The 16,866-nt window shown below is 40.8% G+C and overlaps 1 protein-coding gene across 1 annotated transcript in view; it reads right to left on the bottom strand.

The window, feature by feature from the left end:
• Positions 1-2,905: 2,905 nt before the first annotated feature.
• Orb2 (cytoplasmic polyadenylation element-binding protein orb2) overlaps positions 2,906-16,866 on the bottom strand; it is a 123,690-nt gene continuing 109,729 nt past the window's right edge. The window contains exons 4-8 of the mRNA XM_072903260.1: positions 5,141-5,419; positions 4,947-5,059; positions 4,449-4,841; positions 4,105-4,215; positions 2,906-3,741 (exon numbers count right to left, since the gene is read on the bottom strand). Coding sequence (XP_072759361.1) covers positions 3,625-3,741; positions 4,105-4,215; positions 4,449-4,841; positions 4,947-5,059; positions 5,141-5,419 — 1,013 coding nt within the window. The 3' untranslated portion in view covers positions 2,906-3,624. The remainder of the gene's footprint in view (positions 3,742-4,104; positions 4,216-4,448; positions 4,842-4,946; positions 5,060-5,140; positions 5,420-16,866) is intronic.

Here is a 16,866-nt window from a genome sequence, read left to right on the forward strand (position 1 = left end):
AAGAGTACCAAAAAAATAAATATATATGTGTATATATAGATGTGGAAATTACACTTCTTTTTTTTTGTCCCTTCCTCGTTAGATTCGCACGCGACGTGATCCGTTGGTCGTATAATTGCCTCTGTGTGTGTGTGTGTGTGTGTGTGTGTGTGTGTATGTGTATGTGGGTATCGTGTTGCGTGTGCATGCGTGTTTGTATATTGTGGATTGCACAAAATTCAATACGTGTGCAGAAGAAGAGTATCGCGAGAGAGACTCGTCATGCGAGGTTAAACTACGTCTTCCGACTGCTGCTGCTACGTACAGAATGTGACTTTATTTTTGTTATCTACGAAGCGGAACACACAACGTTTGCATACTAATTCCAAGCAAGACGCTTCCCAGCCGCCGACCTTTGACCCGGTATCTCGAGAGAGAGATATCGTCGACCGAATGACCCGACTATTGTCGAAAATATTGTATGACACACGTCTGTTTGCACAACAAAAAATGATAATTTGAAAGGTGACCAATATCCGGTAACTAACAAGCGTCAAACGTGCTCTCTCCCCCTGCCTATTGTTTTAGTTATCAAAAGTATCTTATGTTATGTACCAATGATATCGCGATACCGATTATTTTCGATTCTAACGGCGTCGAATCGGTTCGGGAAGCTGTGTTTCGCAAGTGAAACGAATCGAAAAGTACCATCGGTTAGATTTACCCGGGTCATTGTCGAATTGGGTAAAAGGAATGCGTGCCAGGAAGCGTCAGGCTTAAAATTACAGAGATCCTCTGAGTTGCCCGAGAGACTCCCTATACGAAAATCATCGAGAACATAATCTACGTCTCGTTTGAGATGAGATTTTTCCTCGTTCCCTTTCATTCTCCCTCTATTTGAACTACGGCGATTGCGTTTGATTATATACACCCAGCGAAGAAGTTGGTTTATTTTCAAAGGGATTAAGAAACGTGCACACTCGCGGTCGCGTTTAATAAACGCCAGTTAATTGATTAATCTTGGTTAAAAGAGGGTAGTTCGGTACATATGTACAGGGAGCGACAACATACGGCTCTGTATAATATATATGAATCTATTAATAGTGTTCCACGCAAAACGCGACCCTTCAAGACGCGCCGTGACACTTTCCAATCATCTATCGGACGTATGAAGAGATTAATTAGGTACGATCATTCTAGATATATCGCTGATTCAATTTCCCGTCTATGCGAATCACGATTCTTATATATCGCTACTTTGGTTTCGAGAAACGATATCCCCTCCCCCCCTTCCATCCTAGAAAAGATCCGCGCGATACGCTGCTCGTTTCCCGAGGAAGAGGAACATGCGGGCTCATAGTTCATGGATATTCGATACGTTTTACTTATTATCGAACGTTGTCGGAGAATCGCGCACGCTTTTCGTGGATATTCGCGTTTGCTAATCATCTCTCGTGAGTTATCGCGCGGAGAGTGATCGTTTATTGCACATAAAGTAGTAAAGTCAGGGTGTAAAATTTGTCCTATACACTCTCACACACTTTGTTCCTCTTTCTCCGCGAGCGAATAGCGGTTTATTTTTCCGCCTCTCTCTCTTTCTCTCTCTCTCTCTCTCTCTCTCTCTCTTTACGAGCGGACGCGCGCGCGAGGACTCGCTTTTATTTCCCGCAAAGGTTCGATAAAGTCGTTCGCATCGGTTTTGGGAAAATATTGGCAGAGAATCCGAATACGGCTAGACTAGGCTAGACAGGCCCGGACAACACCCGAAATAGGCGCGCGCGCGCGCATCAAAAATTCAACTACGTCAATTTCAACGGTTTCCGTTTACAAACCCTTCTTCCATCGTCTAAGCAACATATTTTTTCTTCCCCCTAAACCCTCGGTTTCCCCGTCATATGTGTATGTTTCTTCTTCGCGTTTGTTTTCCTCTACTCTATCTCTCTCTCTCTCTCTCTCTCTCTCTCTCTCTCTCTCTCTCTCACTTGAATAAGTTAATTAGTAAAAAATCATTTTCTTAAGTGCCTCCCTACGAGCGCGCGGTTACGTTACCCGCACGAGAAACGCATTACACAACGCACCTATGTAACATATTTTTAATAAGTCCTTATAACTAGAGGAGACTGTGTGTGTGAGATACAGAGAATTACCTAATACACAGCGGTTTGAAGCGTGGCTTTTTTTCATTATCGATTAACATTCAATGCGAACGATTCACCTCTCTCGGTGTCGTGTCTCTATCCTTTCCTTATCACTCTCTTCCGTGTTTTCTACCGTCACCTACGCGTTTCCGTTTCCCGATATCGCGCTTCTCTCTCTCTCTCTCTCTCTCTCTCTCTCTCTCTCTCTCTCTCTCTCTCTCTCTCTCTCTCTCTCTCTCTCTCTCTCTCTCCTCTCTTCTCTTCTCTCTCTCTCTCTCTCTCTCTCTCTCTCTCTCTCTCTCTCTCTCTCTCTCTCACTACCTCACTCTCATTTTTTCTTCCTTTTTCTCGCATTCCTTTTCTCTCTCGCTCTTTATTCTAACACATTTTCGCGTCAGATAAGATATTCGCGATTTTTACAAACATTCATCGCGCGAGGATCACACTTTTGTTCAGAATATTCAAGAAAACACGAATTCTGTTCGTCCATGTACATCCAGATTGAAAATGAAAAATTCCTGATCTAATCTGGGTAAACGATAGAGGCAAGAACTCGTTCGTTTTTCTCTCGGTATGCGGCAATCGAACCCGGAAGAGACGATTCGCGGCGGATCGAGACGCGCGAGACGGATCCGAATCGCAATCACGCTGCTGGCACGATTTCGATAAATACTCGAGGAGGCTCGAGCGACGGTCGATGCCGACGGCGCGGGGTGCGAGGGCGGCGCGGCGGTCGCCCCCTCACTCGCTATAGCTCGCTCCTCGAGAGACTCGCGGTAACTAAGATACTCGATCTCTCGGACAGAACCGGTGCATTTTACAGCGCAGACAGATAGGATTATACGTATACGAGTAATTGATATACTGAGAATCCGTGTCCGTTCCCTTCTGAATTCTGTGTCTCGGCGTATATTTCTCTTCTTTTTTTTTCTTCCGGCTCGACGATATTGACTCGGCGTGGTTCCGATCGTTCTTTCTCACTCTTTGTTTTGACCGTCTTCCGCTGAATGTCCGACAAAGTTTGACCCGACGATGACACCGGTACGGTCGTTCACGTCAGCAAGTCATTACGGATGTGAGATCAAAGGTCGGAGCGACGCCGAAAGTCTGCATCGACTGGCGGGCAGCAGCGGCTGGTTTCTTCCTCCAGTATAACCGGTATAACTTGAAGTAGTAGCACAGTGGAGTAGAGTAGTAATAGTAGTAGTAGTAATTTGTAGTAGAATAGTAGTTGTGGTAGTAGTAGTAGTAGTAGTAGTAATATAGTAGTAATAATAGTGGTAGTAGAGTAGTGGTAATACGTGACGATCGAGTGGTAATAGCGTAGTAGTAATAGCAGTTTTGAGGCTGTGTTCTTGTTGTAGGTAAATAAGTAAGTAATATGAAGGGGGAAGAGCGGGGAGGTGAGAGTTGGTTTGGGGCATGTGAGGGGAGAGTGGGGAATATTGGTAGAGGTGGTAGTTAATTAGCTAGGGCTGCGAGATAATTAGGGACAACGCAGCTGGGGTTAACACCAGCGGAAAGGCACGGCCCGAGGCCGATCCGCGCCTTCCTTCACCAGCGGCTTATGGAACTCCCGACCCGGGCGGGAGTGGATAGTTGCCCAGCAATGTTCGCAATAGTACTGAAAATAGGAAATATTATATTAGATTAGACAATCTATCCCTTTTTTTCTTGGTTTATTTATGTAATAGGAAAATATTTTTTATTCACAAATATTAGTAGCTAAAAACTTTTAATAAATTCTTTTAATTTATTATGTAAAAATTACAATTTTAATTTTAAAGTGCATGATTGAAATAGATAAAATATGAAACTTGAAAAATCATGGAACTTGATTTTAACAAAGTTGACATTTATGTAAAATTTTAAATTATTATTAAAATTTTAGCTTTGGATTAATCAAAAATTTGAGTCACACTTTTCATTTATACAGCTTCTTTTTTACTATTTAATAATAAAGATGAGTTGTCAAACTAGAATATACCTGTAGGCAAGTGACATTGGCGCAGAAAAACGGTGCAAATTTGCCTCCGCAACGCTGGCCTTGACATTCGTCACACATTTGATCGTCCAGAACATATGGTTTGACTTCGACCTGTTTGAAAAAAAATTACGATAATAAAAAGACTCGAAGCGTCTAGAACAAGAAGAAAGCTAGCTCGTATAATTTGTAAAAAAGTTATTGTACACTTTATAAATAACGTGATGAAAAAAATCACAGACTTGTTTTTTCCATTCGTGTTTTAAATTATCATCCAATTTTATCCATTCAAGTCCTCATGTGATAACAAAAAGACGCAAGTAATTAGAATCTTCCGGCGTCCATACCCTTTTGTCAATATCGCCGTGCTGCAGCTGTACGAATCTGGCCGAGATGGCAGCTATGTAGCTTTGCTGATTACTGAAGGCGACCCGGCCAGCTCCTTTGGGATACTTGAGCTCGGGGTCGGTATCGATGCCAGCGTAACAGACACCGCCGTAAAGCCGATCCATGATCATTGCGAGCTCCACGGCCTTGAGCGGTCGTGGCACTCCACCGACGAAGACCGTCTTTCTCGGGTCAAGCGGCATAGAGGCGTCCAGCACAAAGTCGGCGTCACTCAATCGCCATGGTCGAATTTGCACAGGCTTATCCTTGATCGTAGGAGAACTAACGCACAGATAGAGCTTATCCTCATCCTGGATGCAGGCGTCTATCAACTGCTGCACCGAGCCCTCGTCCTGAAATATCGAATAACGTTACATGAAATTCGAGTAACCCTTGTATAATGAACTCGGGGTATCTCTGTAACAAGGAAGAAGAGTCGAAAACATAATATAATATACCTGGAAAAGCAGGAACGCGTAGCCCTTCGGTGGGAAGTAGGATTTGCTCTCTGCCTTATGTGGCCAGTCCACTACCAACGGACCAAAACGGCGGAAACTGGCTGTGATTTCATCTGTCATAAAAAATACACATGTAATCTCATCTACACGATAATGATTCCATCCTACTAATGTACATGACATGATCAAAGTACCTTCGTCGATGTCGGGCGGCAGTCCGCCGACAAAGACTTTCCTGGAGAACCGTTCGCCGGTTTCGCTGCCTTGGCTGTGCGGACTGCTTCGGCTCGGCGATGAGAGGGGCGCCGCTTGGGATGCCGTTATTCCGCCGCCGACGCCGACGCCAACGCCAACGCCAACTCCGACGCCGACGCCGACGCCGACGCCGACGCCGTCCAGCTGACTCGGCGCATTCGGATCTTCCAGCAAGGTGCCACTTTGCTCCTCGAGACTCGGGAAGAACGGAGATTTACCTGCAAAAAGAAACATTTCCACGTGAGCGATTTTATATTCATGAGACAGTACTTAACGATACGCGTAAATCACGTTAATTGAAAGATACGGTTTACGGAATTGCGTTAACGGACAATTAAGGGGCAAAAAAAACTTTGCACGTGCAAGAGAAAATAATTGGTAGATAATAAATATGAGATTTTATGATACGTTGTGTATATGCCTTCCTCGCTTCGCTGCGACGGGTGAATTTGAATTACGTGCGCGATCGGACGGCATGCGTGAAACGAAAGATCGTTATAAATCGTTCGCGGAAATCAAGGTCCGGATCTGACATTCATTCTCCCGCTCGGGTGTTTCATTATGCAATTGTGCGGAATCACGTAATAAGCCGCGGGAATCATATATTATGCACGCGCGGGACGAGAGCGATGGTAACCCACGTTTTCGACATATCTTTTCATTTTATTTTTTTCTTTTTTTTTTCTTTTTTTTTTGTGTGAAACCGGAAGTTTTGACAGTTGAAATACAGCCTCGTAAAAAGTATAATGCCGCTTACGTAACATTTTGCTTTCTAGACTCGAGAAATAAAAGATTTCTTTAGAATATTGCACAAATAAATTACTTAATATTTCGTAAAGACTAATATTATATTATAAATATCATATTTATAATATTGATCTGATTATATAATATTTATAGTATTGATCGAAATATCAATAAGTCTGCCCTCAGTTTCTTAAAAAAGTAAGAAGTGTCAATTAAAAATAAATAAATAAAAATATACAAAATAATAAAAAATAATACAAAATTATGACAGTCAAAAATTAAAGAATTACAATCATTAGAAAAGTTATTAAAATTATTTTTAACCAAAATTCAAACTTGTATATCAAAAGAAATTTCTTGAAGTATTAACTATTTCAGATAAGAGAGAGAGAGAGAGAGAGAGAGAGAGAGATAGTGATATGAAAATTCAAAGAAATATTTCCCTAATTATATAATAATCTCCTTGTTTTAAACTTTATGTAACATGTAGGTGTATATGTGTTGTGTTCTTAAATTATAGTTAAATATAATTATTAAATTATACATTTTGTAAAGAAGGAGAGAAAAGGGAAAGACTTTGAAAGTTGAGCCCCGCAGGCTCAAAAAAAAGAGCCTCAGTCCGACATCGTAAATATCAGTAATGACGGCAATTGACGGGCAACTGAGCGCGCGGGCCCGTCCATTTCGGAGCAAGATGATCTCGCGTGCACCAGAAGATGCACGTGAACGCCGCGCACACGGAAGATCACGCGCGCAGCGGCCGGTTATTAATTATTATTCGCGCGGATAATCGGCGAGTCGACAAACGTGAAAGAGAGCAGATCGCCGAGAACTCGGCGATAATTCAGCGGAGAACGATCGCGGAAAGGAAAGTCGCCCTCATCGATCATCGCGAAGAGAGAAGGGAGATAAAGGGGAGGGGGGAAAGAGCGGACTCACTGTATCTCCTCCTGATGGGAAATCTCGCTCTCCTGATAAACGTCGCCATCGACGCGCGAGCGATGCTCAAGATCGCGAGCCGATATATTCGCGAGATTCGACAGCGTATACGTACTACGCACTCACTATCTGTCTGTTTCTCGGAGGCGCTGTTTGTTTCTCTCGGCGTCGTTAGGGGAGAGAGGAAAAAAAAAAAGGAAAAACAGTAAACAGAGTGCAACGCACTCTAAATGACACGTCGCGCGAAGACGTCGCCGGCTTTGCCGAAACAACCGAACTGCGTCGTCATCACGCTCATCTTTTTCCATTTCCATGGCCGTTCCGATTGCATGCATTCAACTGGAAACAAATTTGAAGGGTCCACCCCCAGATATTTGCATATATCGGCGACAAACGTGGCCCTAGTCAGAGTTTTATTTATTTTTTTTTTTTCACTTCGCGTAGCAGTAACATCATCTGTCACACATCGCCACACATTGATAATTATTTTAAATATATGTAAATATAAACGTAGTTACAAGTACGAGTCGGTATATATATATATACATATATATATATATATATATATATATATATATATATACAGTGTTTCACATCGAATGTAGCACGTCTCGACGGATCGAAGGAGAAGAAAGAAAATTACGGAACCCTTACTGTAAATATATCAGTTGAAGTTAATCGAGCGTTAATTGATATTTATGGGACTAGCCTGTAGAAGGGAAAAAAAACAGGCAGAGATTGTTCGGACTATAGGCAGAAACACCCTGTATACACCTTGATAACAATCAATCGATGTTTCTTTTTTTTCACGTCAATGTTTAATACACGCTTGACGTGCGGGCGAAATTATCGCCGTGAAATTGCGGCACGAATTCAACTTTCGTATGTAAATGGCGGAAAAGAATTACGTAAGAATCGATACATACGCGGGCGTGTGCAATTTACACCCGTAATTTCAGTTGTAAGACATTTAAGACACGACGTACATCAGCCGATCGGATCTGCATGATTTTAATACAACGTATCCATGCATCTTAAGTGCCGTTTGTATAAAGAATTTATGGTGCTATTTCACGACTTTGTGCGTAGCCGCGTAAATTATTACAGAGTTCTGTAAATTATTACATTATTATATTTTTATTGTTGTACAACTGTATCTTTCGAACATCATTTATATATTTATTTATTTTTTCTATTTTTGAATCAATATTAAAACGAGAATTTGTGTCACTCGTGCTATTCTATTATAATGCGCCAAGCTTGTACGTTGAAATAAAAACTAAAATGAATTATAAAATAATTTCATTAGACTTTCTTATATTTCCATTATTACATTAATTTTATTAATTCTTTCGTAAACGGTACTTTATGTTGTACGTTTTGACGTACCGGCAACATGGTACTTTAGACTCTGTATCTTACATACATTAGCATAAATAACACTCCGAGCGCATCTATAATTCACCGGTGAATCGATAACACGTAAACGAACTCTATGAACTCGCATGCGAGGGTGAGAATACGCTCCGAAATATCTCACGGCGATTCTATCAATGTTTTAAAAATTGGACAGCAATATGTAATTAATTTACATATATACCTATTTGAATTTGCGTGCGTACCATGTAATACTACAATATTATACAAAAAGACGTCGCCTCGGTACATCTCGATCTTTCCAATCGATTTGAAAAATTGATAATTCTTCTTTTTTAACGAAAGTTTCAATTTAGCAAAGTTTCGGATTTTGGGAATATTTATTTACGTAAAATGTTACTCGGCGACAATTTCGTCAGCGTTGCTTTTGTTGCTACAGATGTGTACATACATATCGAAGCGTTTTCGAAATTCCTGCTTTGATTTCGCGATTTCGCCGCCCATAAAGGAAACTCCATTCGGACCATGATATCTGGGTCAATCGCTCTGGCGCTTCGGTGGAAGTTTTAAGAGCGAAGCACGTGGCGAAATCAAAGTAATAGCTATAAAAATATACCGCACGTATGAGTGCTTGAATTCACGGATATTGAAATCGAATATTGAACGTAGAGATTCACGATGATATTTATACTGGGCCTTATTATTATTATCGGAAGTAATATATGTATTGCGATATCGGGATTATCTTGCGATGTATAAATAGATGTGTATCGGATTTTTAAACGTTGGACTCATCTCTTATCAAATTTCAAACAATTTCGTAATACAATATTACACTCTCCGATACCATGGTTACCACAGCGTTTCATATTTCATGAAAATACAAAATCGAGAAAATCAGAATCATATTATCTGCTTCCAATACACATGTACATATATATGTATATATATATATATATATATATATATATATATATATATATATATATATATATATACGCATTTATGTGGCACACAAAATATCTCAGATCGGCAAAGTATCTTAAAAATTTGATGTATATTTCGGCAATATGTAAAATATCTCAAGTTTGACAAATATTTTAAAAATTGATGTGAAATGTTCGTGAAATGTACACAAATGTAATACAAATTAATTGACACCCTTTCAAAGACACTATACACAGCTTCGTAATAAAGATTGACAAAAGTTAAAATAAAGAAGAGATATTATTTCGTATCTAAAAATTATCTGGAAGAAGAAAAATATCGGATCAAAAGATACCTCTGTAGAGAAAGATAAACAGCATAAGAGAGAGAAAAAAAGGAGAAAAATAAAGATCTTAATGATTCATTTTACGCATCCTAGAAACTTAACGCACCTGAAAAAATACGCGGAGAATATATATGCTTTCTATACTCGAACAACATCTGCGCGAAACGGTAGCCGCGGAACATCCTGGTGAAGCCAGACAAGAGGCGATTAGAGTCCCTGCATACTCCGATTCGAGAAAACCGCGTATAAGGATCCGGGAAACCGATCCTCTCACCCGTCATTCTCTCGCGCGTCTTGCTAATTTACAAATTAGTCGGAAGTCTATCGTCAGCGAGCTGACGATGCTGCTGACCCATCGAGCTCGCTGCCGCCGGTTTGTCTTTACTCTGGACACGTGTCCAGAGTACTGCCGGGATCAATGACTTTCCCATCGCGTCCCGGAATTGCATATATTAAGCGATTGCATTTATATCTTTCCCCGTGGGACTGGCCGCCAGTCAAAACGCGACAAGCTGTTATCCTTTTGCGTACGTGTGCGCTCTCGTTTTTTTCTTTTTTTTTTATTTTCATAAATTTGCATAGCTCCGGCTTCCCCTCGTCGCTCGCAATCAGACTACTCTCCCTCCTTCTTCTCCCCTTTGGGGGACGCTTCACCTTCTCATCACCAAGGGAGACACAGAGGGGGAGGGAGAGAGAAGGAGCGAGGGACAACTACGACGACGAGGACGATGATGACGCGCATTCAATCTGATTGCCACGACGAGGAAAGCAGGAAGAGAGAGAGAGAGAGAGAGAGAGAAAGAGAGAAAGAGACTTCTCTCGTCGAGAGATGTAGAGCGGGGAAGGAAGAGATCGGGGCATTTATGTCGTTTGCCGTCTCTCGCCCGTGAAGTGGATTCGGTATATCTCTCAGCGCAGAGAGATGAAAATTCGTATGACAATGATCAAGGGACGCTGCGCGATTATCCTCCGCGCGTAGGAAGAACGTGCTTGGATTAGCAGCAGGTGCGTTCATCCTTTGACGAGACCTGAATTGCGTCGGTTGAAAATTAAATTTCCACGCGCGTTGCACGTGGAAGTATTACATTGTCTGCAATTTAATGATAATTGTTTGAATAAATGTTAACAATACTATAGGAATAATTAAATATTAATATTAATATTAATATTAATAATAATAATGTCATATAATTATAATGTTATTATAATAATTGGTTCGATAAATAATAATAAATCTAGCTGTTTTCGAGTGAAAAATCAAATTTCAAGTAAAAATTGTGATATTTATATAATGCACTGCATTTTCGAGTCGAGCTTATATCGCTGTAATAAAGGAGCTTTTACAGCGGTAAGTGTTTCGTGATTATACGGATGCAAATACGAACCCCGCTTCCTATCTTCTCGAGTCAGTAGGATTATGTTTAAATTATGCAGCCTTCTTAACCCCTCGGTTCATCTTAAGCTACTGAAATGAGATTTGAATATTGTTCGGAAGAAGGCACGTACTCTATCACCCTCTGTCAAGAGAGTCAGTCTAGTCAATGAAATTAGAAAAGTAAAGCCGTAATTTAATATTACGAATTGATAATATTAAGCGTCTCTGCTCAGATTTATGTCCGCAGGTAATTTAACGGAGAATCGTTCTCACCAGTATCAACAGACGCAACGTAATTACAATACATAGTTATAACTTACGTAAATAATACAACAGGATACCGTAATATGTACTAGAATTTTCGGTTGAAAAGAAGAAAATAAATAAATATTATTTATCGCAGTCTTGTATATTCCGATATCAGATATATCTCGATATAATTAAAATCGAATCTACGCAAGGATTAAAATTTCCATATTTAATCGCATTTTGAAAGTTTACAGTTTACGAGAAAGCGAGTTCTTTCAAATTGAATAGCTTCGTCTTTGATTGCTGATAATTCAAAAACTACCAGTGTACCTCGACGCTTCAATTAAGGCAAGAGGACGGTCTCAAATAGAGAGAATTTGCCGTGCAAATTAAAGAGCAGAGGCTGCCTGTATAATTTCCTTCACGACAGAAATTAAACTCGAACGCCGCCTGCACGCAGAGCGCACGGCGTTCCTGTCCCACACAATGCGTTCTAAATTCTGCTTCGGACGTACACGGGGTTACGTAATACTAGCTTGCCGTGCTGAATAATGCCGGGTCGCCGTCGCTCGCGTGAATCTAAAATCGGCCGAGTCGTCGTCTCGTTAGATCGGATTTGTATGCGCGCGACGTCGCCCAGGTTCCCGCGTGCGACGTCTTCTGCCAATCGACGGACGAAGAAAGTTGCAACCTTGCCATTCTCCGAAAAGAATAAGTCCAACGTTAATAGCACACGGACGCGAGCCGATGTAACACCCGACGTATATTTACGAACGACCATGCGCGGCCATGTAACGCTATTCTTGCGCGAATCACTGTCGCGAGGTGATTTATTGCGTAATTTATTCGCGCACGTGGCGCCGCTCGCATCCGAGATGTATTCCGAGTAATTTCCCGAGAGTTTACGCGAGTTACATTTTAATTATGCAATATTTAATTACACGTTGGTGCAAATAAATTGCGTGTAATTATATATATATATACTTATACCTATATAGTAAAAATAATATTATTAATTATTAATTATATATATCAGAGAGAATGTATAATTGATCGTTTAATCTGACGTTGTGTGTTTTGATGGCGGGTAATTTCTGGGGAAAGAACGATCGGATATGATTTGAGCGTCAAATGCAGAAACGTCAGTTGACGTTGTAGTTATCTCGAGACAAGAGACTCTTTGTCACTTTTTCGCAAGCGCGAATAAATAACTCGCAATTTAGTTTTCCGTGTTTACGGGCTCGCAATAATTTATCCGGCTTCTTCACCGTGCAATTTCACCTCGTCGTCGTGCGCGAGATCGATTACTCAGCGTGCCCGAAGATACGCTCCGAGAGGGGGACGGTTTAGAATTTCTCTCCTGCTTCTCTCATGATCCGCCATCAATCATTCCGCAACTTTTGCGGAAGCCTCGATTGCGGGAAGGGGATTCGCGAGGGCGACACGACTACCGTTGCCGCCAGTAATTTTAGAATACGGTCGACCGACAAAGGCACGCGCCCCCTCGTCTCTCTCTCTCTCTCTCTCGCTTTCTTTCTCCTCGTTTTGTCAACACGATGATGTAAAGCCACATCATCATCGAACTAATGGAATTAAGTTAGCAAATAGATACTCTTCTTTCTCGGCCACATAGAGATTACGACTCCATCTCGTAAAAATATTACGCCCCTTGGCGCGAATTGATCGACGAGTTACAATTCTTTTCATCTTTTATAAGAAATAAGTTACGGTAATAAACCGTTTAATTTGTAATGAAACTCGCTGAAACAGAGCGAATTCACTTGTGTTATAACTCGGGCATGAATATGTATATGTTTACGCGATCGAAGAAGGTGATTAAATAACAAATATTACGGAGAAATTAAAAATGAAGGTAAAATGAGGCAACTTGTATCAACACGCGTGGTAATTGAATAAATGATTAGCACAATTCGGGTCGTGTGACTGCGATAACGATCAGTTTGACATTTAAATTATAATATCGCTAAATATATATAATATTTGTTATCAAACACGCACGTGTTATAGAGTATATAATAATGATTGTAATGCACTTGCATGCGAATAGTCACCGCGAATAGTTGCTTGGCCGCGGCTGCACTTGTTCGGATCGTTTATTTATAGGACGAAGGAGGGCAATATCGGTCAGCGCGCGATATAGGTCACATCAATACTCGCGGCGAACGCTCGCGATCTGGGGAAATTATATCTTTGCGGTCGCATACACATATTTCTCTCTTTCTCGTTTTTTTTTTTTCCTTTTTTTTTTTTTTTTTTTTTTTTTGTTCGATCGGATGTTTATAACGTGAAAATGATCGGAGAAACTCGGCGCTTCGATTAGACCGCACTCGTCTCTAATCGAATTAATTTCGCCTGAATTAATTTATTCCTCCCGTTTATTCGTAATACTTCGTGCAACTTTCGAAACGTGTCTATATTAGGGACTACTTAGGAACAACAGCTGCACGATTTATCGCGTCCCGATATAAAAGTACTTAACTCCAGGCAAAAGGTTTGCAGCTAAATACAGCGTTATTTCGCGAGACATCTCAAAAGAGAGACGTTCGCTTGGTTTCTTCTCATAAATACAATTTTTTTAAATAATAATAAAATAGACCTTACTCTCTATATAATATAGAGATCTACCGTATAACAAGGTGGAGTTAAGCGATATTCACGAGGGAGCTCCTTATGCTCTTCAAACTCGGATAAATTTCCATTTGCGGTTAAACTGCAGCTTACAACTTAGATTCAATTTGCTAACAAATTCTTGTACCGACAACTCTATTCAGGCTGCAATTGCCGCGCTACGCAGTTGAAGGCAGTGGCATCGCGACCGGGAACACCAAATTCCCCGCAAACCACAGGATTTCGAGCAGCTCGGTGCCCTCGATCGCGATCGATGGCGTAAGGAGAAGGAGGATTAGAGAACGCGCTCCTCTCTATCACGGGTCAACAAATTCGGATCTGTAGGTCGCATACCAGGGCTCGCAGACCAGCATTCGCGATATCGGCACGAGAAACGTGACTAGTACTGGCACCGGCGCTGGTATTGATCAGAGGTATATATATACGACGAACGTAACCGGGGCCCAGGCCCGCGGCTCGGTTCCCGGGCCTCGGTTTGCCATCAATCATCCTGTAACTCCGACGGGAGCTTCGATCGTCAAGGGCGAGGCCGCGTGTGGAGTTTGTGTCGAGTTAAACACGACTATCGAGTCTGATTTGTTCCGACATTGTAATTGCGCTTTCGCAACGCATCATAAATTCATGACGAAGCGATGAAATTTTTTTTCACTCCTCGACCTGATCATTATACGATACATAGTATATAAAGTATATAAGGTCGTAAAAAGAGATATAAAAATACTTATATTTTACCATGGACATCTATATCTTCCTTATTAAAAAATAATAAGGAAAAAAAAAAAAAAAAAAAAAAACAGATTAATGTGTGTGGAAGTAAAAAAAAGGTGAGACAATACAGTACACGTAAAGCATTTTGAGCTTAAAAATTATCCTCGTGTATTTGCGACTCTTAAAAGACGAGGGATTTTTTTTCCGGTTCAAAAAATAGTGCATTACATGAATTTAACTCGAGTGAAAAATGTCGGAGTAGCGTCAGACTGTGGTTTCGAGTAGCTCTAAGACTCGTGACACACGAGAGCCGCACGCTCTCGTCCGAAGGCCGACCTACGAGGGGGAGGAAACACGTAGGAGAATATCGCGTGAACAGGGGGAAGAGCGTGGAAGTATCTTCGGTACACAGTGTGTGAGTTCGTATATGTGTGCGTGATAGACAGAGCACAGCTAGGGAGAGACTTTAGAACCCGGGGTTCGGCACTCTAATCCCGGCGCCTTTACCCGGTTTTCAGCCCCCTTTACCCGCTTTGCCCCGCCATCACTTTCCACCCCCCTTCCATCTCCCTCCTTCCGTCTTCTATCGATTTACCCGTGCACCGAGTGCAGCTCGGTTGGCTGGTACGCTGCACATCATCGCCGCCAAACTCGCAAAAGCCCGGCGCTCTCGTGTTGATTCCGTGACAACAGAAAGGTGCGCGTCGCCGAATGAAAAGAAAACGAAAGGAACAGAGAGTTCTTCGTGCGCAAACGGCATTTTTATCACCGTCGAAATAGACAAATATTGGTGTAATAATTCAGCGTGCTTACAATTCTCCGGGTTTTTTGCTAAAAAAAAAAAATTTAAAAGACAATTCAACTTTCATTCGAAAAATTGGGTGTAAATTTTATTCGATGAAACTTTGTTTTCAATTCAGCCATTCATGTTATAAAATTAAATTGGAGATTTTTCTCTAGATGGTATATCTCTACAATCTACAATTATAATATATATGTTACAAAAAATATACTGATAAAATATCTAAAGACTTAATTGTGTTTTGTTACAACATATTATGCGTTAATTATAGACAATTGTTAAAAATAATTAAAGATACTCTGTATTTGGCGAAATAGAGACTCGTTGAAGTAAAGAGAAAAATTTTCCAGAGAAAATGAAAGAAATAGAAAAATAATCATAACATAATTATTTAATAAATGCGTATGTGTTTCCATAAATCTTCAGATTTTCTCAACATTTTTTGCACGGCACGTGTTAGAAGTTTTTGTTGGGGTGTGTAGAAGAGATTAAACGACCTACTAGAAACAATACCATTCGTCAACGACCCCAAAATCAGATCGGGTCTACTTTTGCGATTGCTGGCCGTACATTCTATTTTCCAATACATATATTTGGAATTGGGTCACGTCGTTACGCTTTATTTAGTTAATCTCCCCGACTTTCGATCTGAGAGATGAGAGAGGGAAAGGAGAAAGAATTTTGTGCCATCAATTTAGACAGCTTCGCCGAGGGATCTTGTGCCAATACCAATAACGATAACATCTTTTTCAACGTCACGAATGTCATAGTATTTGTGTGTAATCCGCTGATCTAAACTTATATCTCACGCGATATCTCCAAGCCGATTAAGTTCGTTATAGGCATATTTAGGCAATATCTCTTTTGTAGGATATGTGGAAATCCATGCTCTCTTTTCTCAATTAAATTCAAAATTATACAATGTTACACAATAAAATCTCATCAATTGTAACGAATCAAATGTACGATTTTTTGTGTATATTTAAATTTTCACTGCAAGCATCTATCTCCTACTGTTATTGCTCTATTACTGATGATATGAGAGCAAGACGAGAGATTACAGAGGTGAGAGTACTTTTTTCTTTTGCTTTTTTATTATAAACTATTTAGATTCTGCGATTCAATTCTTATGTTAATTTATGATCGCGTAGAATCTTCGCTGATACCGTAATCAGACTGAAACGAGTTTAGAGCTAACCACATAGAGTTTAGAAATAATCTACATGTTTAAATTCCAATTTTTTAACATTGAGAGAAACTTAAGCCCGACAGTAGGGAGACCGGAAGAGAAGGGGAATAAATAGGGATAAAAGGCAACGGCACTAATGCGCCCCTCGCGATTTCAATCCATGCTCGAGGGGAATCATCTCATGGGGATTGACTATGATTGGGCAGGTTAGTACGAGAGCTGCTTTAGTCATCTCTAACGATTGGCCGTCGGGGCAAACGTGAATCCGGCGCACATGTGATCAGAATACGAAGGAGTGAAACTGTAAGGAAGGGAGGTAAAAGTAAGGGGTTGGCAAGTTTCGGAAATATTCAGTTT

The sequence above is a fragment of the Anoplolepis gracilipes genome, chromosome 12 (genome assembly GCF_047496725.1).
Source record: "Anoplolepis gracilipes chromosome 12, ASM4749672v1, whole genome shotgun sequence".
Lineage (NCBI taxonomy): Eukaryota > Metazoa > Arthropoda > Insecta > Hymenoptera > Formicidae > Anoplolepis > Anoplolepis gracilipes.